The sequence below is a fragment of the Triturus cristatus genome, chromosome 3_1, assembly GCF_964204655.1.
Source record: "Triturus cristatus chromosome 3_1, aTriCri1.1, whole genome shotgun sequence".
Taxonomy (NCBI): Eukaryota; Metazoa; Chordata; class Amphibia; order Caudata; family Salamandridae; genus Triturus; species Triturus cristatus.
In genome coordinates, this window is record NC_140583.1 from 687,377,203 (window position 1) to 687,402,585 (window position 25,383).

The 25,383-nt window shown below is 39.9% G+C and overlaps 1 protein-coding gene across 2 annotated transcripts in view; it reads right to left on the reverse strand.

The window, feature by feature from the left end:
- Nucleotides 1-25,383, reverse strand: part of GAL (galanin and GMAP prepropeptide) — a 168,870-nt gene that overhangs the window by 32,144 nt on the left and 111,343 nt on the right. For both annotated transcript variants that reach the window (XM_085646380.1, XM_085646379.1), the window contains one exon: nucleotides 10,417-10,494. In XM_085646380.1, the coding sequence (XP_085502506.1) occupies nucleotides 10,417-10,494 (78 nt within the window). The remainder of the gene's footprint in view (nucleotides 1-10,416; nucleotides 10,495-25,383) is intronic.

Genomic DNA, 25,383 nt, shown 5'->3' on the forward strand with positions numbered 1-25,383 from the left:
TATCCCACCATTCATCCATGCATTCTGCCACCAATATATTAACCCCTCATTGGCTCAAAAGGTTGATCGTATCTCTTATCAGATTTAAGGCCTGATTTAAAGTTTGGTAGACAGAGCATTCTATCTCAAACATGACAGACTACACTGTCTGCCAAATCTTTAATCCGTTTCGCCTTATTTAGAGAAAGGTGGACCTTATATTTTCTGTCTACAGAGCTCCCATTGGCTGCGTCTACAGAAAATTTTCTCCACTGATCCAACAGAGTAAGAAACGCCAAAGAAAGGACAGTACACCACATGCTCTGATTAGGGTGGATGGTGTAATGTCTTTTTTTTGCTGTTCTTTACTACCAGGTAAAACCTGGTGGTGAGGGTGAAGAAAATATAATCAACCATCTTTAAAATATCCCAGGGTTTTTGGGTCATTTGATTTTTCAAACATTTTTAGAAACTAACTGCTTTGTGCTATTGAAAGCTTTGGTGAATCATCATCAAAAGTGCCCATAACTGTCCACCAAGCTTTTTGTGCATTGAAAGAAACCTCTGTGATGGTGGTTCCTTTTCAATGTACAGAGATGACTGCTGGGACAGTGGTAATCTCTAAATTTGATAGAGGTAATGTTCTTTGCCACCCTGAAGGACAAAGTACCATCCATCAAATTCTACATCAGGCCGTTAGTCAGCATGCTCATATTTGAGCATGGTAAGGGCCATGTTGTACTTACAGGGGATTTAATTTACATTTATTTAGGAGTGAGGAGACTGAGTGTAGGTTTTCACATGAAGATACCTTTTGATGCCTTCCTATCTGCAGGCTCTGCAAATCAAGCAGTGAAAAAGTGGGGGTAGAACTGCTGAATTCATTACACTGTTTATATTTATATATGTTAAATAGCCATTATATCAAAGGTCAACCTCCTTGCAGTGCATATGTCTCTGCTCATGGATAAGAAGTGTTGAATTATACGTGGATTTCAGTAGAGGTATATAAACATATTGTTGATTTTGAAATTATATCCATGAGGTGTAATGATCATTTCCCTCAGTGGATAGAAATCAACTATGATTTATCCTGCCATGACATGATAAGCCTGGTAGGTGCTTCTTCTGGACTTTAGAAACTGAAGTGAGTAAAATGGTCATTTCTAAGAAGCAACAACTTTCTGAGTGGCTTACCAAATGTGAAATGTCCGTCAAGCTGAGCCACAGGCTGGTCTAACTTAGTTGAGGATGTGTATAATTAACTCCTAAACATTTTCTCATCTGTTGATAATTCAAGGAGTGTGTTTAGTGACCCTACCAATCACTGCTACACCAAGGAGTTATGATCTCATAATAAAAGCCTAAATTAGCACCGGGGAAAGTTAAGTCAGTAAATAACAACTCAAAGTTGCACTTAGAGGGGAGACAACTAAGAGTTGCCTATAGGAAACCCATCTGGCAGGACAAACAGAGTGTTGATGAGAATCACTGTTTACAGTTATTTGAGGTCTGTAAAGCCGGGGATTCTAACAAGATCTGGAACCACGTTACTAAGAATTAAAATGTGTTGAATCAGAGTGCTTCTCTGGATGAATGGATGGAATTAAAGGTCTTGGTGTAACTAATAAACCACACTCCTGCCATTAAACCTATGTTAGATCATATAATAACCAGTAATGCTTACTAAATATGGTGTACTTAAGTCTCTGTATTTGACTCACGCTAATGGTGCACAAGGCCCTAATGACCTGTTTGTTGCAGTTTTTAAGATGAAGATTAGTTTGTGGGCTGACATTTTAATACCTCTCTTTGTTTGTTGTTTGCAGACAATATTCATGGATTCGGTTCAAAGGAAAAGTTTAAGCTGGGAGACTTATGTAACGTTTATTGTTATTGTAATGGCTTATTTTAGTAAACACAAGGAGATGATGGACAGAGCACTGAAACTTTTCAGACATTCACCCCCAGTCACAGATCTGGGTTGAATCCATCATCGTTCCTAAGCTCACTTCGCCACCTCAGTTCAGACCCAGCCATATGCAAATCAGTCTTGACCCTGTGCCTCATGGGAACAGTCCAGCCCGAACTGCCAAGCCAGGTCTTCCCTGGACCAGAAACAAGCATCTTGGGACAGGTTTCGGGGTAGCACCCCTCATCAGCCAGGCTAGCTTAAATCTAGTGGCAAAGTGAGCAAGGGACCCACGTCTGGGCATTCCCTGCCAACTTAGGGGGAACAAAGTAAAGACAAGGAGATGATGGATGGAACGCTGAAACTTTTCAGACACTCACCCCCAGTCACAGATCTGGGTTGAATCCATCATCGTTCTTTAGCTCATCTCACCACCCCAGTTCAGACCCAGTCATATGCCAATCAGTCTTTTAGTATATATTTATGATGGTGTGGCTAACTTCACTGTAGTTTTGATAAGCGTAGGCCAAAGCAGGTATATTTTGATCCATTGTGATCTTATTTAATGTTTGTAATGATTTTGATTAATAATGCAATACCGTAATAAAAAGTTACAAAAGCACTTTTTTCACAAGACTTGACCCTACATTACATCCCCACGACAGCCCTTTAATCATCTGCATTAATTATTCAGAAAACAATATAAGATTTAGGTGCTTTGGGACTCTTTTCTTCTGGACAATGATTGATGACTACCAACTTAAGAAAGCACCTAGAGTCTTCCCTTCTCTTGCTAAGCCTACCACCAGCTGATATGCTCAGTAGAATTGCTCCAAGAGGACACTTCATGACATGTAAGCTTAAGATGTATCCCGTTGTCAGGATTTTAATCAATTTAGTTATGTGTGAAATGCTCATTACAATTTATTGACCTAGAGCCACAGCAGTCCAGAGCTAAATTTGGAATTGTGAAACTAGCTGCATTTTTGAACCTCGTAAAGCTTATATAGACACCCATAAATTGGGTCAGTTCTAAAGCAGTAAAGAGATATGAATGTAGAAAACATGAAACTAGCATGGCCAGTTTAGATTACCCCAGAAAGGGTGCATAAATAATGGCATTCAGCTTTTTCCTAAATAGCATTAATACTATTAAAGAAGGAGAACATTCCAAAAGTTAGCACATGTCTGAAAATTGTTTGGTTGAATTGGTCAATTGTCTGATTCAGAATTTTTAATTAACCTACTCATCAAATGAGGAAGCCTCAAAATACCTGCTTTAGAATTCATAAATACAGGAACTATAGAGTACAAAATGTTTATGAAATGACAGTATAGTATTCATGGAATGCAGATTTAGTGGAGACTTTTCCATACTGAAGGTTCTCGACAGACACAGACCAAATGTTAACCATCAACAACAATCATTTGCCATTCTTTACTTATTATTAGCTCCTTGGAAGGTACATTGCGAGCTAGCCAGCCAATCAGAAAGCTCACTTTGCGGGCTATTTCTATTGTTACAGGCTCGAAAAGGGAGCTGTCTCTTACCTAAAAGAAAGGTTCAAGGTGCGGTTTGGTTGACCGCAAGATAGCCACTCAGACACAGCGCTCCCAGTCCCTCAGATCCCAATGTGAGAATTTCAGTGGTTATTTCTTGAGCAGAGTTGCTGTGGCGGCTTGCTGTAGCAGCAGACATATGGGGGCATGGCGAGATGAGCTTGTCAGGATGAATCCCTGTCCCTGCTAGTTGTAATCTCTATTGCTGTGCCACGCATCATGTCTGGTCATGGCAACATTCATTTTCTATCATCTTTTCCACATAAAATGTGTGTTGCAGGTCTGCAGGTGAAGTGACTTAATCTCTGCTGGGATGTACAAGGAGGCAGATAATTTTTCATTTTCTGCTTTCAACTAGCAATGTATCATCCTTTCATGCTATTTCACTTATAATTGGACAACTATACTACGGATTATTTAAAAACTGGCATGAGACTTGGATACTTGGCCTGATATTCTTGGTCGTCATTGAAGTAATTTAATTTTATTTAAATATTTATCTGACTTTCCATTGATTTTCTGATGAGCAACCATCTTGAAGGCACTTTTTGATCTATACACTTCCTGGGGCCATTGAAATAGGAAGCCGTTAGGTGTCTTTTATATTTCTTCTGTGCTTGATAGCAATAACTATATTAATAAAACATAATAATACAAAATTATATTTCTGCACTAAAACTCATCCCAGCCTGCACCACTGTTTCAGCTTTTGTGCCATGTCCGAACCCATAACACTTAGGATAGATAATTGGGCAACATTCATTCTTAAACCCTTCTCTTGCTTCAACTACAAATCCACATAAAGACACTTCAGGTGGTGGAAATAAAAGACCAAAGAAAGATTTGTCTTTTTCTAAATCACCGCCTCTGCTCACTCTTGAAGACTTATAGAAGAAATCAAGACTTTGAAACTTTTCGTTGTGGAAACAAATTCCAACTTGCAAGTAATTGAAGAAAAATTGTCTAGTTTGGAGTCCAGAGTGGCAGAAGTAGAACAAAGAGATAGTAATGCACAGGATGTTGCTGTTAAAGTTGATTCTATGACTAAATAAATAACTCTTCTCAAGAAACAAACTGAAAAATTGGAAAACAGAAACAGACGTTTCAATCTACATATCTACTATATCCCTGAAAGAGCTGAGGGTTCTAACATGGTCTTCTTTCTCAAAACTAATATTCCAAAAATAGTTGGTTTGTCCGATTGACCTACTTTTAACCACACCGTGTTGACCCTAGATCTGCTTCATCAGCTCACTCCACTAGACCTAAAGACATTTTATTTTTCTTGCAGTTCATTGACCTCATGATAATCATTTCAGTAGTAAAGCAAAGAAAGCAAAGGCTGTGGTCTAGTCATAAGGTTTTCTTTACTCAAAATGTTGCCAGGGCAATGGCAAACAGCCAAAAAGAATTTCTAGAAATGTGTCAAGTCCTAAGATCTTTGAATGGATTACTTGTTGCTGTTCATCCATGTTTATTAAAGTAACTTTCAAAGACAAAACAATAGTTATGAAACTAATGCTCAATTAAAAGACTTTTTCCATGGTCACAGGGAGGAGGGAAAGGAAGTAAATAAAACTTGATTGCCTTTTTCTTCATGGTTTTCTTTTTTGTCTTTTTTTCCGGTGTGTGAATAAATTCCATTTATCTGACTTTAGGTTGGATTCTTTTTCCTTTACAGGTTCACTGTCTGTCCAGCAAAAATGGGTGGTTGTTCCCCTCATGCTGTTGTGTCCTTATAGATGCTCCTCTTATTGGGTAAGTGTTTTTGAAGCATTTCTTGTGCTTCGTCCATGTCTGTACTCTCTTATATAATGGTTTCTCATCGGTTTGTATATTTTTTTATTTGTGGGAGTATTTTGCTCCATGATGGCTCTTGCTCCAGCTTTCCACCACTCTCCATTTGTGTATTCTTTTCTCTAATTAACTTTCTTTGTTCTGGTTGAGGTCAGGATGACCTCTTTCTATTCATTTGCTTTTAACTATTGAAGGACCAATCTCACTTCCTCTTTCCAGTCCCTTTCCTTTCTTTCCTTATTTACCTGTATTTCTGTCTTCTCCATTCTATTCCCTCACCCTTTCAAATTGGATGCAGTATATAATTATCCATGTTATTGTCCATTTATTCCAGTTCGTGTGCTTTTATAGTACTATAGTTCAGGTTTGTTTATTGTATATCAGGTTTATACCACTATGTTTATGCACCACTATGTTTATGCGTTCCCTTCATATAGTTTCTTGGAATATTCAGCATCTTTGTGACCCAGTTTAGAAACGAAGGATTCTCACTCATTTATCCTGGCTGAAATGTCATATTTCTAATTTAGGAGAAACTCGTTTAATGGATAAAGACTTTCACTCGCTAAAGAAACACTGGGTTGGCCAGTCTTTCTGCTCCCAAACCAAAAATAATAAAAACATTTTCTTTTTATTATGTCAGTCCTTAGTGTTTACTGTAGAAACCTTTAGATTGATGACAGCCCAATTACTATATTCAATGAATATGGTTGATAATTGGATATCTGTAAAAATGTTTACTTTAATTTATTGTCTTGTTCTATTACTAACCTTTTGGTTGGAGGTGACTGCAAGCAACTCATGGATCTCTTTATACATAGGTATTCCACATCAAGACAAAGCTCTAACAAATTGCAAAAAGAATGTAGGCATTCAATTTCTTTGAGCGGTTTAGTTGATGCATGGGGTCTTTATAATCCTGGCCATATAGAAGAAACTTTTTTTGCCCATACATCAAGCTAGATCCAGGATAGATTATATCTTTTTAAGTTATGATATGTGGGGATCTTTAGTTAATGGTGATATAGATGTCATTTTTATCTCGTATCATGAGCTGGTTATTGTAGATCTAGTTTGGTTCCTGAAAACTGGTGATCAAGTAGATGGTGACTCTCTAACTTAGTATTTAAAAAATATTTTTTTGTTGATGAAATTGAACATTTCTGTATTGAGTTCTTCAATATTATTGTTCAACAAGATATTTCCTTTGACACTGCGTCGGATGCCTTCAAGGTGACTGCAAGGGGGTTTATAATCAATTTTGTGGTGGCCAAAATTAAGAAAACCTTTGCTGAAACTTATTCTCTGTTAAAATCAATTAAAGTCTTAAAACATGAATGTATTACTTGTGCCAATAAAAACACTGTAGCCAATTTGAATCAAACTAAACTAGAATTTATGAAAAACCAACTGTCAGTGCATATGGTATCCTACTAAAGGATAAAGCGAGATATTACAGTGGTTGTAGTAAAGCATGCAAAATGTTAGCTAATTATTTAAAAGCTAAAACAGGAAAAAAACTAAATTAATGTAATCCTGGATGAGAACAATAAACACTATAAAGGTTCTAGGATACCTGTCTGTTTCTCGGATTATTATAAGCAAATATATACTCCTGAGAAGTCCTCGTATGCCACTAAATTAGATGAATTTTTAACTTCAAAATCTATGTACCAAGAACAAAAAGTAGATCTTTCTGCCCTATAAAAAGACATTGATGTCACTGAAATAGTTGCCATTACCAAACTGCCCCCTGACAAAACACAATCACCTGATAGTTTTACAGTCGAATTGTGTTCCCCTGTTTCTTTTAGAATGTTAGTTTCAAAGTTGTTCTCACTTCTTACATTTTTTCTGTCATTAAATGGTGCACCTGGTTCTTTTCTTGAAACCATGCTATATTTGATCCTAATGAAAGACCAAAATGTATATTCCTTCAAACATTATAGATCCATTTCCCTTACTAACGTTGACTGTAAAAAATATTACGAAAGTATTAGACCTTAAACTCAATCAATTCATCCCAGATTCACTAGGCCTAGAACCATCTGGCTTTTTAAATTCATGTACATTACAGATAACTCTAGAACCTTTCTGAATACCATACATGCTGCATCACGTAGTTCTTACTAATTGCTGCGGCAGTTACACTTGATGCTGAAAAAACTTTTGATCAAGTGGACTGCAGTTACATGATTAAGGTATTACAATAGCAGCGATTTAGACCTAATATCTTAAAATGTATTAGCCTGCTTTATTGGACACCAAAAACACCTGTCTTTGCCAATGATCTGCAAACTTCAATTTGAAAAGTGGTACAAGACTAGGTTGTCTTGTCTCCTCATTACTCTTCATCTTAGCTCTTGGGCCTCTTTAAGAGTAATTTGTAGATCTAATAGTTTTGATGGTTATAAAACTAAGAACACATAAGTTTAGGTTCATGTCTTATGCAGATGATATTATTATTTACATAAAATTACGATATTACTAACATTTCCAACATTTTCCCACTTATTATATGACTACTCCCATGTGCCAGGTTACAAACTAAATACTGATAATTCAAAAGTCATGGCACATAATACATTTTGTTCTAAAGACATGCTTAAAAGCTCTGGTTTTACCTGGAATTGATAATGTATCAAATGCCTAGGATGCAAATATTGTAATTTAATTAAAGATACCATATCAATTAACCTTGACGTAGTTAAACACAAACTTCATTCACAGACTGAAAAATGGCCTCTTATATTTCTATCTTGGTGGGATGATTAGATACTATTAAGATGATGTGGTTACCTATTATTAATTTTCATTTTTCCTCTGAATGTTTTACATCAATTGGCACTATATTGAGAATGTTTTATGGAATGGTAAAAAATATCATATCTCTTTACACAATCTCAAAGGTCCCAATGGTGAAAGTAGAGTTACTTTTCTCAGTTTTGTAAACTAATTCTGCATTCATTCTTAAGCAGATCTGACCTTCCCTTTCTCATGATTTGGTTAAGGTACCCACTATTTGACAAAAATTAAAACTTACTTTTATATTTCCGTTCTTATTTAAAGACCATGGGGCAGATTTATTAAGAATTCACACCACGCAGTACAGCAAGGCAAGTTGTTGCACCTGATCTCGTGAATAGGAGAGAACTGAAAAGCACCATATCTACTCAGATATGGGGTTCTTCAGCTCTCTCCCGGGGCTGGCACACTCGAGGCTGCATAGCGCCAATGCTGGCACCCTTGCAACCAATACACCTTCCTCTTCCAATTCTAAATATGAAATATTAGTTCACTCTATCAAACAAGTGCTACCTACTACATTTTTAAAAGAGTCAGAATTAACTGATACTTCCCCTTCTGTATACTCTTCTATTACATATATATATATATATATATATATACATATATATATATATAGAGAGAGAGAGAGAGAGAGAGAGAGAGAGATAGAGAGAGGGAGAGAGAGAGAGAGAGGGGGAGAGAGAGTGAGAGAGATTGGGCTAGAATAACATTTGGTCCAAAATGTATTATGCTGCTCGTTCAGCTAGTAACACTTAAACATTTTCTATAATAGATTATTCATAACTCCTTCTTCTCTTTATATGATGAAACTTTCTAATGATAGTAAATGTTGGACTTGTTGTAATAGGGATAATAGTGGAATATTACATATGTTTTTAGAGTGTCTAATGATAGTAAATGTTGGTCTTGTAATCGGGATAATAGTGGAATATTGCATATGTTTTTAGAGTGCCCTTCTGTCAAATGTTTTGGCTACAAATTTGGGATTAAATTATAGATATATGTACTGTTTAACTTACCATGATAAACATTTCCCTGGGAGGATCCTTCAATGTGTGAAACATTGATACCATGACTGGGAAATAATGAGCTTCTCATTGCTATTGCATTACAGATAATTATTTCAAATTGGAAAGGTACTACGCAGATTACTTTTGCAAGATGGCAGAATATGATATGTCATAGTCACAGATTAGACTGGACATAATTGGCTTCTGTTCAGGTGATGAGTGGAAGAAATTTGCCCTTTAGGGCATTTACCTCTTTTTTATCCAAACATATTTATAGACCCTCCAACGAAGTCGTGGTTTTGATCTACCTAGATGATTTGGTACTATAGTGCTTATAATGCACTATTTTTATATCTATTATTGGTTGTTAAATCTGTTTTATCTGTTATCTTAAGTAAGGCTCTTTCTCTTCCTCTTTTTCTCTTCTTCCTTCTCTCTTTTTATTCTACAAACATATAAATGCTTTATATTTTTCTATCTGCAATCTATTTTAGCACTTTGCAAATGATTGCTACTAAATGTTTAGATTTTGTTCTCAAATTGTAATACTGTATGTTACAGGCTCTTTGTAATAGTTCTTGTTGCCAACACTCATATGATTTAATTGTTTTACCTCTTGATACAGTAAAACATTCTGAAACTAAAAGAAGGGTTGAAAAAAATAATTCCTCTCTCTCATGGCATTCCCTCAGCCGCTTCTGAAGCACCTGCTGATTAATAGAAGGCTGTCTAGGCTCCTCAGCTTGTTTTTGCTGAGAGGGAAAACCAATCAGCCACAAAAAGTTGAAAAAGGTGAACATTTTCATTTTTTAACTTTTCTGGCTGTAGCTGAGGCCCATTGATGGATTACAAAGGGTAATTAATCACATGTATTACTGCAGGAGAAGTCAATAACGCTTACGTAAGCGATATAAGTATAATGGACTCATATAATTTTAAGTGAACATGAATTTGTGCTGGGGTTAGGGTCAGATCTCATATGCAATAGTCGAAACTTTCTTCCCATGGTACTGCTTTGGACTCCCACTTATGGCCAAGGATGGCAGATGACTGGAAGAGAAGCTTCTGGACCAACACAGAGGATAATTCCCACACGAGACAAATCACAACTTATCTCCATAAACAGAATCACTTCAGCACAGCTGGGATTGTATCTAATTTGCCCCCACTATCTCTAGAGGATCTAGAGATCCTACTACATCTACATTCTCTAGAGGATCAAACAAGGGAATAGTTGTTTATGCAAAACTTTGAAAAGGGCATTGAAATAGACATTCTTAACATAGGTTCACTCTGAAAAGTTAATTAAATCCACATGCAATAGAAACTTTTAAAACAGAATTTGCTTACCTTTGAGATGCAAGTAGGTTAAAAATTCAATCACCGTACGTACTACGTTGTCGTCCGTTAATGTTCGCACCAGGTTACCTAGGAAAGCAAAATGTTTCATGTGCAAGTCAAGACAATGTTGAAATGTTGATAAACATATACATCATAAATGTTTCCGTGACTAACAATGCTATTACTGCTAGATGGTTAATAGGTTGAAACTGTAAAAAATCTACTTTCGAGAGGATCTTTGCAAACAGCGCAATTAGACAGGTTATTGACTGATGCAAAGGTGAAACGGAATGTACAACAGGCTAGTATGTTCTGCCACTGATGGTTAAAATGAATAATTATAAATTTACAGGTAGAGGGTACAAAAACTGGACCACAGAGCGAAAATGTAATATGTCTGATTCGTAGAACAGCTGAATAAGGCTATTATTATTATGAATTTATCTAATTTATCTAATTTATTAGAGCAATAACTATAATTTCAAAGAACAGAAAAAAGCATAATCAGACCTTCTCCAATGCAAAACACTGCATGCATGCGTCAGCCAGGCAGCTGCAGACTTGTGCCTAAGCCATTCTATTTCAGAGTCAGCGAAGAAGGCTCATAGCCCTGCTCATGGTCCCATTTTCACTCATAGCCCTGCTCAATGTCCCATTCCTTACTCATCACAGAAGGCTTATATCCCTGCTCAACATCCCATGCCATACTCATCACAGAAGGCGTATATCCCTGCTCAACATCCCATTCCATACTCATCACAGAAGGCTTGTAACTCTGCTCAACATCCCATTCCATACTCATCACAAAGGCTTATATCCCTGCTCAACATCCCATTCCATACTCATCACAGAATGCTTGTAACTCTGCTCAACATCCCATTCCATACTCATCACAAAGGCTTATATCCCTGCTCAACATCCCATTCCATACTCATCACAGAAGGCTTGTAACTCTGCTCAACATCCTATTCCATACTCATCACAGAAGGCTTATATCCCAGCTCAACATCCCATTCCATACTCATCACAGAAGGCTTGTTACTCTGCTCAACATCCTATTCCATACTCATCACAAAGGCTTATATCCCTGCTCAACATCCCATTCCATACTCATCACAGAAGGCTTGTAACTCTGCTCAACATCCCATTCCATACTCATCACAGAAGGCTTATATCCCTCTTCAACACCCCATTCCATACGCATTACACAAGGTTTGTATCCCTGCTCAATGTCCCATTCCATACTCTTCACAGAAGGCTCATATCCCTGATCTATATCGTATTTGAGAAAGAGCACAGAAGGTTCATAGTCCTACTGAACGTTCCATTTCAAACTCATTGCAAAAGGCTCACAGCCCTGCTCAATGCCATATTTCAGAGACAGCACGGAAGGCCCTTAGCCCTGCTCAACGTCCAATTTCTGAGTCACCACAGAAAGCTCATGCCTTTGCTGCATGTACAATTTCACAGAGGGCACAGTAGACTTACAGGCTGCTCAACACCCCATTTCGGACTCAGTGCGGAAGGTGCATGGTCCTGCTCTACCTCTATGTCTAATTTCGGAATCAGCGTAGAAAGCTCAAATTTCTGCCTGGCATCTGCTTTGAATGTGGTGATTATGCCCACTCATATGAATGTGCAGACATAGACATTGTGCCTGACATTTTAGGATTGAATCAGTGTACACAGTATCGTCTTCAGGAATTTTGGAGCCCAAGGCAGGATATATTTTTGTTCATTTGTCTGAGACGACTTTGAATGTTTCTACCTAGTTTCTGCTAACTAAAGTTCACGTTATGCCACACAAAGTTTTTGAAATGGGATCAATCAAAAACAGTTTAAAAATAAATGCCTTCAGGTATAGGTATGAAAATGTTTACTGTTTGAATAAAAAGGTGTATAAAACAAAAACAAATATGTCTTACATGGGGCCCCAAAAAGCCTTAAGATGACTCCGAAAAATATAGACAGAGTTAGAGGAAGAGTCAGGCAGAGAGAAAGAGAAAGGTTTACATATAAAAGTAGACCGAGTTCAGAGAAATGTGACTTTCCCAGTGGGCACCTTGAAGGTGAGTGCACTGGGTAATTGCCCAGTTTGCCCAGGCCTTAAACGTCTCTAGTATACATAGTTGCCAGGGTCCTCTTGCACCCACCACCATCCACCTTGCAAGTTTTTCCTTCTATGATACATATTTATCTAGAGCTTCTTGGTCACTTCGCTGTGAATCTTCTAAGAGACGGATCAGGCAACACCACACCCTACAAAAAGTGTGTCGAAGGCATGTGTCAAACTGCCTCTTACTAAAAAGCAATCATGTGCTGCGCTTCCCTTTTCTCTTTGTTTTTAGAACTCATCAAGCTCAATACAGAGAAGGCTGAGCCCTGCACATCACCTTAGGATTCAACTATATTGGGCCAGTGATGTTATCATTCGATTCCTTATTTCCAGCTCCTATTTCTGTGCTAATGCCTTCTAGTGTATGTACAACTGAGAATATGTATGTTGCTTCCTCACCCTTTCATGCTCCCCTTCAACATTTGATGGTCTAGCTTTGTCATTGGTCAAGGTGTGCTGTAGAGATTAAAACTATCTTTCATTTTGTGTGTGTTTGTGTAATAAGATACCATACCACGTCTATTCTAGTTCTGTCCTGAGTCATTCTCATTTCTGTCTTGGACATTTATCTCTTGGAATCTTTAGTACAGTGTATAAACATTCTTGATTTTTTGCTACCACATGTAATTGAGAAACCCCTAATCTATTGGTCCGTTATAAAGCCAGAATGTGGATAATGTCTAGACATTTACAGACAGCTGCTGTGTCACTAAACGAGTACTGAGAAGGAAGCGCATTCAACCAAAGTCGCTCTTTTCCATTATCTTTCTCGTTTTCTTCTTCCGCAATGATACCATTCAGAAGACTACTCAAACCTTCATTTTACCCTAATCAAATAACTGCAAGCACATTACACTGCTCTTTAGTGCAGTACATTGTGTGCTGCTGCACGGAGCTGCTCAGCGTTCAACATGCCACAAAGATCATCACACCGCAGCGTTTTGAGGCATGGGCTAAGTGGGCAACGGCCCCGGGCTCACTCATTCCAGGGGGTCCCCTGGCACAGGGAATGCTCTCTCTATTTGACTGCTCTCTGTTCTGTTCATTTCCCTATCTAAACCACTCTGCCTACCTGTACCTCTGACTTCATCTCTCTCTGCCCGAAGTCATTCTTTTTCAATGACGCATTTTCTTGTTTTATATTGGATACAAACATAATTTTGCGCAGCTTGGATACTGAAGTAGATATACAGATCTATCCACTGGCAGCCCTCACAGGGCGGCACCAGCAGCATGTGCTGCACTTGTTTAACGAAGGGCACATTACAGCATGTGGTAAGCACACCACCTAAGGGGAGAGGATGTAGCCTTACGGCTAGAGTGGTTTACCTCGAAGCTGGGGAACTGGGTTCGGGTCTCAGCAACAACGCTCAACATCCTGTGATTCTGGGCAAATCACTCAATCTCCCTGTGCCTAACAAAAACAAGCATTGGCATAGCCAATAGGTCTCGCTTTTGGGACCTTATAAGTATTTAGTTATGCAGCACAATATCCTTGGTGCAACAACATCAACTGTTGCATGGCTAAACACTTATAAGGTCACAAAAGCGAGACCTATTGGCTATGCCAATGCTTGTTATTATACCAATAGGTAATAGCCGAACAAACCTGGAGCATCAGAAGCTGGGACGGGACATTGGTTGGCAGCGGAGGGAGGTAAAATACAGCGAATATAGTGCATACACTGGTGGGTGGGAGAGCACCTGAATGCGTGAACAGTACTTCATGTGCGAGCATTTGTGTATGAGAGAATGAACAAGCAAGGAGTGAGACTGAGGGAGACTGAGGGAGACTAAGTGTTCGTGAGCTTGATTTAATGAAATAGCGGCTGCAAGTGTGAGAAGGCATTAGAAGGAGTGTGAGGGAGTGTGAGGGAGTGTTCCGCAGTGCAGGTGGTGTGGCTGAGACGGAGTGCGTGACAGTGAGCGTAATGGAGTGAGATCGAGTGGGTCAGTGAGTAAGAATAAGTGAGAACGAGTGAGTTTAACATCGAATGCAAGTCACTGTGCGAGAAAGTATAGGAGAGTGAGACTAGGTAAATATAAGTGAGTGCGAATAAAGGAGTGGCAATGAGAGAGTCAGATTGAGACGGTGACCATGAGATGGAGTGGATGCGAGTGAGAAAGTATGACTGAATCAGAGTGTCAATAAGTCAGTGCACGAAAAAAGTGAAAGTGAATCACAAATAATACATGAGTTCAAGTAAATTCGAATGAGTGAGTTCACGTAAGGGAGTGAGAAAGTAGTCATCCTTGCAGGTCGGTCACTGGACCCGGAACACACTGGCACACTAGAGGTAGTAAGTACTTGGCAAAGAGGCATCTGTGGGAAATGCTCGGGTTCACATACTGGGGCAAGTTCTTCGTATGGGGCACCCATGGCATAATGCTGGCATGCTGGATGAAATTCGTGGCATACAGGATGAAATTCGTGGCATACGGGATGACAGCCATGAGTAACTGGTGGCCCTCCAAGACTAGGGGTATGTTATAACATAAGGGTCACCTATAGTATCGAGAAGACGCCGGGGAGTCCGGAGGCACAGCACGGCTGAGCCATGGTCGCAGGGAGCACAGGTGTGGGGGCGGGGGTGTGGACACAGATCCTGAAGAAAGTGCCCTGGATGAACAGGACAGAGAGGAGGGAGGAGGGGAGAGGGGGGGTGATGAGGAGCCACACCAAAGGGAATATATTAGATGACGGAGCCGACAGCCGTACCGTATACCATACAAGCGCACAACTGGGGTGACATGGGACACACACGTCACCTCCCCCACAGACGGATGTAATAGGTGCCAAAACTGCACACAATGCATTGTCGACAGCCAGGGGAGAGGAGTGGGACTAAGGGCTAGGGCGGTCATCCTCAAAACTGGGGAACCGGGTTCGAGTCTCGGCAGGGACGCAACATCCTATGATTCTGGGCAAATCACTTAATCTCCCCGTGGCTAGAAAAAAAATGAATGTTCCTTCATGTAACGCAACTGGTGCTCGTGTAAAGCACTCTGATACCCTATACCATCCGGTCAAGTTTGCGCTATATAAAACTCAGTAACAAACAAACAAAAAAAAAAAACACAAGAGCCACACTTGTGTTATTCAGGTTTTTCTTTTATACACCTCTTTTATTTACCCGCTGTTTCCCTACTCCCTTGGCATTGACTAGGAGTCCTAAGGGGCTTGTGATACGAGACAAGCTCAGAGAGAGCCCAGAGTTCCGACTGTTCCAGCCCGAATGAAGTTGGGAATCTTTGATAGGCAGAGACACCAAACGGAAAATCATCATATGATGCGCTGTGACTGGAGAATGATATTACACGAACACATGACAACATACTCGATGCCTGACGTCAAATGTTTGCATGAAAGCCTTACACCCACAGCGACTCAAGATGGGGCAGATGAGCTGGCCTGTGATGGAACCTGTTTGAATGAATATATTTGAAAAACAAGACTGAGGCGCAAAAGTGAAAGCAGGCTGGCTGGCGAGTGGTGTGCGATGTGCGCGCACCATGAGGAGAGAGGAAAGCCACATGGCGCCTCTGCTCGTCATTGTGCGCGTAACCGCACGCCCGTCGCCAGTGCACGCGCCAGTGGGCTGAAGCGCTTCCCCAAAAGTGGATTGCATGGCGGCATGATGCACGTGATTGTGCGCGTGCTCGCCATGCAATCCACTTTTGGGAGCACTTTTGGGAGCCCCTCACTAGAGTCTCGCATTGCGATTGCTACGCAATAGCTAGGCGAGACCTAATGAATGTGTCCTTCTGTAACGAAACCGGTGCTCATGTAGAGTGCTCTGATAAAACGCCCAATGGTCCTCTGTGTCTCTAGACACAGCTAACTTGCTGATGCTAGCATTTGTTCTGGTAAATAGGTCCTTTTAGCAAGCTTGGTTTCCAAGGAGTGCTATTGTTAGCCCCTAGCAAGATAATCTGTGGTTGCACCTGAAAGGGCTACCTCTGCCATCTCACCCAAAAGGCTGTTTAACCTATGAATGACTATAAGAAAAACAGGGAAAAATTCAGGAACCAAATTTTATTTTGCATTTAACAACTCTATGGTTTGGCATTACAACATTCATTCCAACATCTGTTTTTATTTTATAGCCAACAGCATGTTGCATTGAGAGACTGGTAGTTTTTGTTTTAACTGTTTCATTATATAATCAACACACCACCAGGCAAAGTGTTGTTGGCTAAAATGCTACATAGGTGTCATACATGGCATGGAGCCACTTTCCAGTCATCAATAACATTTTTACAAAGACGGCCACTCCATTTAAAAAACTGTTTGTTTCACGCATAAAACCAAAAGTAAACTCTACTCACATATTTTGTGAGTGTTCACTCACATCATGCATTAAAACAAGCATTGGCAGCATGAATTATTTTTCTTTAATATTTGATGTGGAACGTTTTATACTGAGCTTCACAAACAATTGAGGTACAACATGGACAGCCACAGCACAATCTTCCCTAACATAAATAATATGTTAAAGACAGGTGTCAGCAGCAGAAACAACATAACATGATTCTCTCTTACATACAGGGCAGGTGCAAAACAGGTAGCTAATGCACTAGGGAGTAAGTGAAATGCGTTAAAGAAAAACTGTATAATTTAAGTAAACAGACAAACATACAGGAAATACAGAACTAATGCATAAAATAGCTAAACCTCTTATAGAATTACCATACTTTAATGTACTCATATGGGATAATATATGCAAACCTACCCAACGTGGTATGCACTATCAGTGGGTACCATATCTTCCACTGGGAAATATTCAAGATTACTAGTGTCCACTGGTTGTACAGTATCCAAATTATGGATTCCCTAGTTTGGGTACATATATTCTCCGTTTGTGAAACTGCCAGATCTGTATTTAAATTGTATGTGAGTGAGTTAAAAATGATTTTTTTACTGAGCTCTCCCTACCACATGATTAAAAACGAAAGGGCTGAGCAACAGACCCTACTTCTCTTTTCCATCAACATGTTTTGGTGCTTTGTTGGAGCTGGGACTTTCTGGTTGGCTGCTGCAATGCCCTAGCCAGGCAGAACCTACCACTCCTATCAGGGGCTGGTGATTACACATACTGAATAAACTGTGCTCATCCTTGAGTAGCTTGGCACTGAGCAGTCAGGCTTATCACAGATCGCAATGTGCACATGTTAGACTCGCATCCTTGGCATGGTTTTCCCTGACTTTTTGCATCTACCTCCTGTGTTTTTGATGCTATGCTGGAATTTGTTTTTGCTGGTTTAGATGCTTTGGGCAGTTTGCCACTGCTGATGAGTGTCAAAGTGCAAGTGCTCCCTGTGTAAATTGATATTGTGATTGGTTCTCCCTGATTGGTATATTTGTTTTACCAGTAAGATGCTAGAAAAATGCACTGAGTGTGCAAGGGCTGGTAACTCAAATGCTACTAGTGGGCTTACAGCACTGATTGTGCCACCTACATGAGTAGGTCTCAGGCCTGCCACCGCAGTGCCTGTGCGTGGTTTGTTAACTGCCATGTCGCCTTGTCAAGTGCACCCACTTGCCAGGCCCTGCCCTTCCCTTTCCTTGCCCATAGGACACCCCTATGGTAGGCCCAAGGTACCCCACTGTGCAGGGTGCAGTGTATGTGAAATGTAGGACATGTACTGGTGTGTGTAACACGTCCTGATAGCGAAATACTGCCAATTTCATTTTTCACTCTTGAAAGGCTATCTTGCTCATAGGACAGAATAGGGAATACTTTGTAACATTTTAGAAGCATATCTTCCCATAGGAGTAAGATGAGAAAATTAAGTTTGGTTTCCCTGAACTAAGGATTTAATAACACATCTTTTAGTAAAGATGGTTTTTAAATTGTGTGTTTGAAAAACCTCTTTTAGAAAGTGGCTATTTTCTTGTTCAACCTTCCTGTGTGCCTCTGCCTGTTTGTGGATTGACTGTCTGGCTTTGGAGTGACAGGGGCTGGGGAGGTGCAGTGGCTCCTGAGGAAATTCGATTTTCGATCTTGCTTGTATTTAGCCACCATTTTGTGTTCCACTGCCATTTTGTGTTGCCCTCACTCAGGCAGCACAATAAATGAAGTTTTTCTGCTGATCTGACTGCAACATGTCAATATAACCTCCTGCCTCTGTTTACGAGACTGATGTCAGGGACTAGCTAAGTTCACTAATTCCCGTCTGGTCCGACTGATCCCTGTCTCAACTGTCTGTTGGGTCGCACCATTCTTTCCTGACTTTATCTTATCTTCTGGCTTTTGCTATTCTCTACTTGTATTCTCCCATTTCACAACTGTCCTACAAAGCATACAAATGTGTCCTGCCACCTGCAAGTTGAGTTGTAGATACTACCACTGATTAACTTGTGGGGAGGGGTGACAAAAGCAGTTGGAAAAGAGGTTTATTTGGGTTACTTGAAATCTTGTTTTTAAACTTTTTTCATTGGTTATACCTTGTTTTCAAACTCTTCTCATTGGCTAATCATGTATGCATTGGGAGTGTTCTTGGTGAATCTATGTGCTATAAAAGATTGTGCGCTATGGAGTAAAGTGGCAGTCTCCTAAGAACATACCAGGTGTACTTCTGGGACAACTGTACTTAGCTGCAGCTAATAAACCTGATCTTCTACGCTCAACAGAGTGTCCTGTGTCTCTGTTCAACAACGCAGGTGAACTCAGGAGATCAAGGCGTACCCTGCGCCGCCAGGCCTAATTCAGCCTGGTTCTTCAAATGGTGCCCTCTGTGAGGCGGCTTCAGAGGTAGCGGTTTTGCCTGAAGGTCGTGAGGAACCCCGCAAGAAAATTCTGGAGGAATCGCAAACCACGTCAAGCGACCACTGTATGTCAAAGTGGTCCGAAGGTCTTTTTCAGTGCGGTTTCTCCTTCCTGATGGCTGCTGACTGCTGCCCTGACTGCCGCCTTGCTTTGGCCCTTTTTGGTGATGTATGGTAATGCGAGACGTTAGACGGGCCTCTGTTGGCGTAAGAAGACACTTAGTTAAGTATTGGTGGGTAGCTCCCACAATTTTGTTTGATTTGGGTCTTTGATTCGGCTATTGCAAAAGCCGAAGCCGAGGGGTGAGTACATTTGTGCTGTGTTATTTGATTTAACCCCTTGATGTTTGTGAACAGTCCAGTGAAATAACGATGCCTGGTCTGAGTAAGTTTAGAAAGTTTTGTTGTTTTGGTTGATATAGGGATTCCCGGCTGGAGGACTCTTGTCCAATTCCTCCGGTTGGAACTATGTGAATTAAATTAGCCGGCTCCCTTGAGGGAATATCTAAATTGGTTTAGGTATAAAAACATATTTCTTCCTTGGTGATTTTGTATCCCCAGGGAATTAAAATATGGACATAATACATACAAGGATCCTTTGTTCTGCGCAATCTTATGAATGAAGTGTATTTTGGCTTCTTGGACATATAGCAGTCTGTTGGGCTGTTGTTTTTTTTTTGCAGTCTTTTGGAACATTATTAAGAAGCTTTTCTTGTAAATATGACTTATAATTAGTATTTACAAATGGTTTGGTTTAAGTACAGTCTGTGGGCTGTCCTTTGTTTCTGTCCTAAGTGTTGATCTGTGGGTTAAATGTGTGTTTCTGTGGGTTAAATATATGTGTCCTGAGTGTTTGACCCCTTTCTGTTTATGTCTGAAATGAGCTCAATGTGTGTTTGTTGTTTTTCTTGATGTTTTCAGTCTGTTAAGCAAATTGTCAGTTAATTAATATTAAGTAGACATTAAATAAAAATCCAGAAATGAACCATGTGATATGCTAAATAGCTATATGTTGCTATATAATTTATAGAGTAAGCAACTATGCACATGTACAAACTGTTAAATGTTCAAAAAATAAAATTAAAATTCACATTCACTAGGAATACAATGGCCTTTTGCTGAACTCAAACGCAACATGCATTGATATGTCTTCGCTTGAAAAAAAAACTGCCACGTGCTCATGTTACAACACTGAGAGACAAGCTTTTATTGTCGCTAAGCAAGCAGCTCTAATAGACAGGAATGTTTACTCAGCCAGGACTTCGCCCTCAGTTGAACACGGATGAAACTTTGCATTTCAAAATGTTGTTTTAAAAAGGTTCCAAAACTAAGGTTCATTATTTTGTATTACAGGAAGACATTTCAATTAATGGTTTCCTCTCTTTAAGCATTTTTATAAGTTGTGTTGTACTGCATAATGAGGACATTTGTATATGGAATTTCACTTGGCGCAGGCTTTAAAAAACTCATTTTTTCTAAGGATTTGCATGAGATATGTCTAATGTCCAATATCTGCAATTTGTAAAAGTACATTCTGAGGATGATTAATATGTAACACAATTATAGGATATTTATTTTTAAGTGCCCCAAATATCATAGTCAAAATTGGTGCAAAATAGACTATTCAAACAGCATTCTTGCCATTTACATTAGCTTTAAAGTGCCTTAGGCTTCAGTAAATGCATACATTTAGGTATAATACAAATTTGCAGGTTGTTCCCATATGGGGTTGCTTTTAATGTCTCAGTGAGCCAATGTGCCCAGTGCAGAGGTTTGAGTTTAATATCAAGATTGAAGATTCTAACTCTAGCTAGACCTACTGAGACATTCATGCTTTTAAGGTTGATGAACTAAGTACCGTTGAATAGGGTAGTAACAAACATTTTTTCTAAAGCTAGTATGATATGTTATTATGTTCTGCGAATTATTCACAGTAACTGTTTTAATAATCTAAGAATAGAAACAAATTGTTGCCTCTAACAGAAGTAATATATATAACATGTGTTTTTAAATAGGGTTAATTATTGCAGGTTAAAAAGAGTTAGGAAGGCTTTTTGTCTTTGACAGCTTCAGGGTGAGGAAAGAGAGACACGCGAGGCAGATTTTGACCTCGAGGTCAGTAAGGTGGGAGTTAGGAGTGAGTGGAAACAGATGAAAAACCATTGCTTGGAAAAGCTTCTCTGACAAGAAGACATTAATGCTTGCACACTATAGGAACCTCGAAAAGTGGCGGGGACCAGGAATACTGGCAGAGGCTGGATAGCAGCCCAGAAAGTTCTGCTGAGGTGTTATTCTTAGCTCTGTGCAAGGTCGAGAAGTGCATTCCTGCACGGCCTCGCTCAAAGCAGGGCCTCGAAGGAAGTGATACATTCATATTTCTGCTTTTGAAAAATAATGTCCACGTAGTTGCCTTCATTTAACAAATGTGGCATTAGCCTCAGACAAAAAGTAAGATGAAGCTCTTTCTTAGAATTTTGTGGGCTACATGCCTAGGTAAAAATGATCAGCAAATTAAGATTCATTTTTCACAGGAGGAATTGTGGCGCAAGGGAACACAGAGTGTCTGTGAAAATGTTTTCCTTTTAGACAGTTAAAATTAAGGTGGCTTAACATGCTTACATGTTTTAGTCATTGCAAAGTTGACAAGCTGGTTACAGTTAAGTACGACTAGGTTTGTATTTTTTTTTTTTTTTGTGTTTTGTTAATGTGTGTTATGTTTTGTCTCCTGATTAAAAGTTATAGTTGACATTTTTGTGTGTTATGTGAAGTGTTTTTCTTTTGTGTGTTGTGTATTTTTTTGCTTCTGTCCATAGATCATTCATGGATTGTTCTGGGTGGTTCGAGGGCTGACAAGACTACAGTTGGACACGTGAGTTGGTTTGACGAAGATGTCAGTTGTGAAGGAATAATGGTGAAATGAGCGCCCTGAATGGCTATAGGCAGGAAATCAGGGTGAGAGAAGACTAGAAAGGACTAAGAATGTTACAGTAGGTGAAGAGGAGTAGTGAAAAAAGCAGGGGTTAACAGCCAACGAAACAGCAATGGTCCATATCATAAGGTGGTGGAACGAGTGTTCCATATGTCCCTGTGGTACCTAATCAATGTGCAAATTGCAAAAAGGAGGGTGCTGTCAGCTGTGTGTTGAAACAGATGTGTTTTTACATAACTTCCTTGGAAAGAAATGTTCGTGTTTATTTTTATGCAGCCTGACAAATTAAGCAGGCCAGAATATTAGTTGTTGAGTTGCAGGTTCATTGTGCATAAAGTACATGACATAGTGTTGTGCGTCACCGTTCATTTACATATGATATTGAAATTTGTCTATGCTTTCTGTGCTTGGTATACAGCAAATATACCTGATGGCTTGGCATGTGTGTTTTTATTTTATGCACGTTCTTTTTTGTTTTTGCGTTGTGTTTATGCTTTTGCTTTTAATACTGTTACAAGCTCCACTGTGTTGTGAGGGGATGGTCATGACGATGCCCATCGCTGCGCAACAGTTGGTTGGACGTATTCTGATACTTAATTCCACAGATAATGATATTTCATGCTGTGAACATGAGAGACAACACTTCACCAGTGCATGTCTATTTGGCTATAATGGTATTGAAGGAAAATAAAAAGAGATATACAGGATCAAAGTGTGTCACCTGCAGTTAGTCACGTTACTGCCCCCTTCCCTTAAGGAACAGGCAGCGCTAGATTTATGTATCCTGATTGGACGTAAGGATAAATTATAGATCTGTGACTCTTGTACATGGTGACCTAATTTCTATATTACATTAGTCAGTTTTGTTCTGCTACCTAAGTAGTATATGGCTTTGTTCCTTAAAGAAAACCAGGTTTCATTTTTCCCTGAAGAAGGAACTGGAACATTAGCTGAGATTACCGTATATGGTGTAGCGGCCAGCGGTAGAGTTAAAATTTGTGTACTATTTTGACTTTTGTGTATCACCCATACTCTTGGTATTGTGTCACAAACTTTACTATCACCCGAGTCATTTCTTGTTCTTCCTATAGATTTTTCTTTTGCCACTTCTCCCCGATTGATGTCGCATTGTGCCTAGTTATTGGGGATTTTAGCTGTGTCCTAGTCCCATTTCCCTTTTCCGTATTCCTTTCACCAGTCAGCCCCTTTATTATTGTTGGAGTATTGTTCAGGTTTACACTTCCAGACTGCAGTAATGTACCAGGGACCTAGTTACAAAGCGGTTATATACCGGAGGGTCGGAGGGAGTATGTTTAAAGACCGCACAGGATTAGATCCCCCAACAAAGTACTTATAACACAGAAAAATCCTGAGGTCTAAAATGGCAAAGAGAAAAGGTGGTGTGTAAAAAGAGGAACAGAAGCCTAAAGTACGTGGTGAAAAGGGCAAACCCTCAAAGACGTGGTCATTCACTCACCCTGGGTAACGAACCCCATCACATGGGATTTTCATCCCAAAGAAAATCTCAAACTCTCAGGGGGCGGCAGGCCCCTCAACGAGAGGTAAGAGCTTAATGCTGTTTATATTATGCACTGAAAAGTGGACTAAATCCACATATGAACTGGGTGTGAGTGGGGGTTGCAGTGCTGATGAAATAGTAGTGCAATAGGAGTGTGTTAAAACTAGTTACGGGACGGCCAGGAGGACTCTCTTGGACACCGCCGTGCCGATGCTAGATTAAAAGGAGTGAAGGCCACTATCTTATACATTGCTCCACTGATTACAATGGATTAGTGGGGCCTTCACTCCTTTTAATCTAGCATCGGCACGGCGGTGTCCAAGAGAGTCCTCCTGGCCGTCCCGTAACTAGTTTTAACACACTCCTATTGCACTACTATTTCATCAGCACTGCAACCCCCACTCACACCCAGTTCATATGTGGATTTAGTCCACTTTTCAGTGCATAATATAAACAGCATTAAGCTCTTACCTCTCGTTGAGGGGCCTGCCGCCCCCTGAGAGTTTGAGATTTTCTTTGGGATGAAAATCCCATGTGATGGGGTTCGTTACCCAGGGTGAGTGAATGACCACGTCTTTGAGGGTTTGCCCTTTTCACCACGTACTTTAGGCTTCTGTTCCTCTTTTTACACACCACCTTTTCTCTTTGCCATTTTAGACCTCAGGATTTTTCTGTGTTATATGTACCAGGGACCCCCATATTATGTATAATTCCCTTTTGTATGACCAGACTGGTTTTCAAGAATTTTCTTTAGGCCTACTTCGATGTTTTCCAGTCTGACAGTTAGGGTAGTGATGGACTGGTTAACTGATTCAATACTATAGTAAGACAAGTTTTCCACCTCAATAGGAGATACCTTACATTTATTTTTTTGAACATGATAGAATTCCCATGTAACTATCTACCCTTAGATGGCAAAGGATAATGAAGGGTACCCAATTGAAGAGACTAGATGTACTGCCTTTGAGAATGACAGTGTATTCTAGATCAGAGTTGTCCCATGGCATATGGTCACTCCCTCGCAGATTGCAGGCCACCTGCTTGCAGTACCATTGTTAAATACAATGAACTGTTTTTGTACTAAATTGAAGGAAACTAACAACTGTGTCACATTTACTACGTCACTAGATTCTGTGGGTATCAAGTCATAATAACCTGCAGAACACTGATTTAAGCCTAATTCCCATCAGTGACAGCTACAGATGAAAGACGGACGTCTTGGCCCTACAGTCCCAGCACCCAGAAAGTAGCAAGGCTTCACAGTGATCGCCAGCGCGCCATCAATGGTATCTCCAAAGCATCGTACTTGCTCCATCAGACGGCATTGGACATCACAAAACCAGAGTTTCAGTGTAAAAGAGCGAGAGAGAAGGATCCCTGTTGTTGATAGCAGGGCTGGTTTGAGGCTTCAGTTTTCTACCTGTCATGTGCTGGTAACCTCTGACAGTGTGCAGTCCCTTGAGCCCCTTGGCCTGAGTTTTGGTCAACCCCCCTCTTTTCTTTGCTCCTACGGAAGGGCAGTGCACCGGAGGATCTAAGGCACTACATGATGAAAGGAAAATGAAATGAAAGAGCAGCCCAAACATCCTCTGACACTGAATAGCGAGTGTTGGAGCCTGAAAGTGTTGCTGAGCATGAAAGTC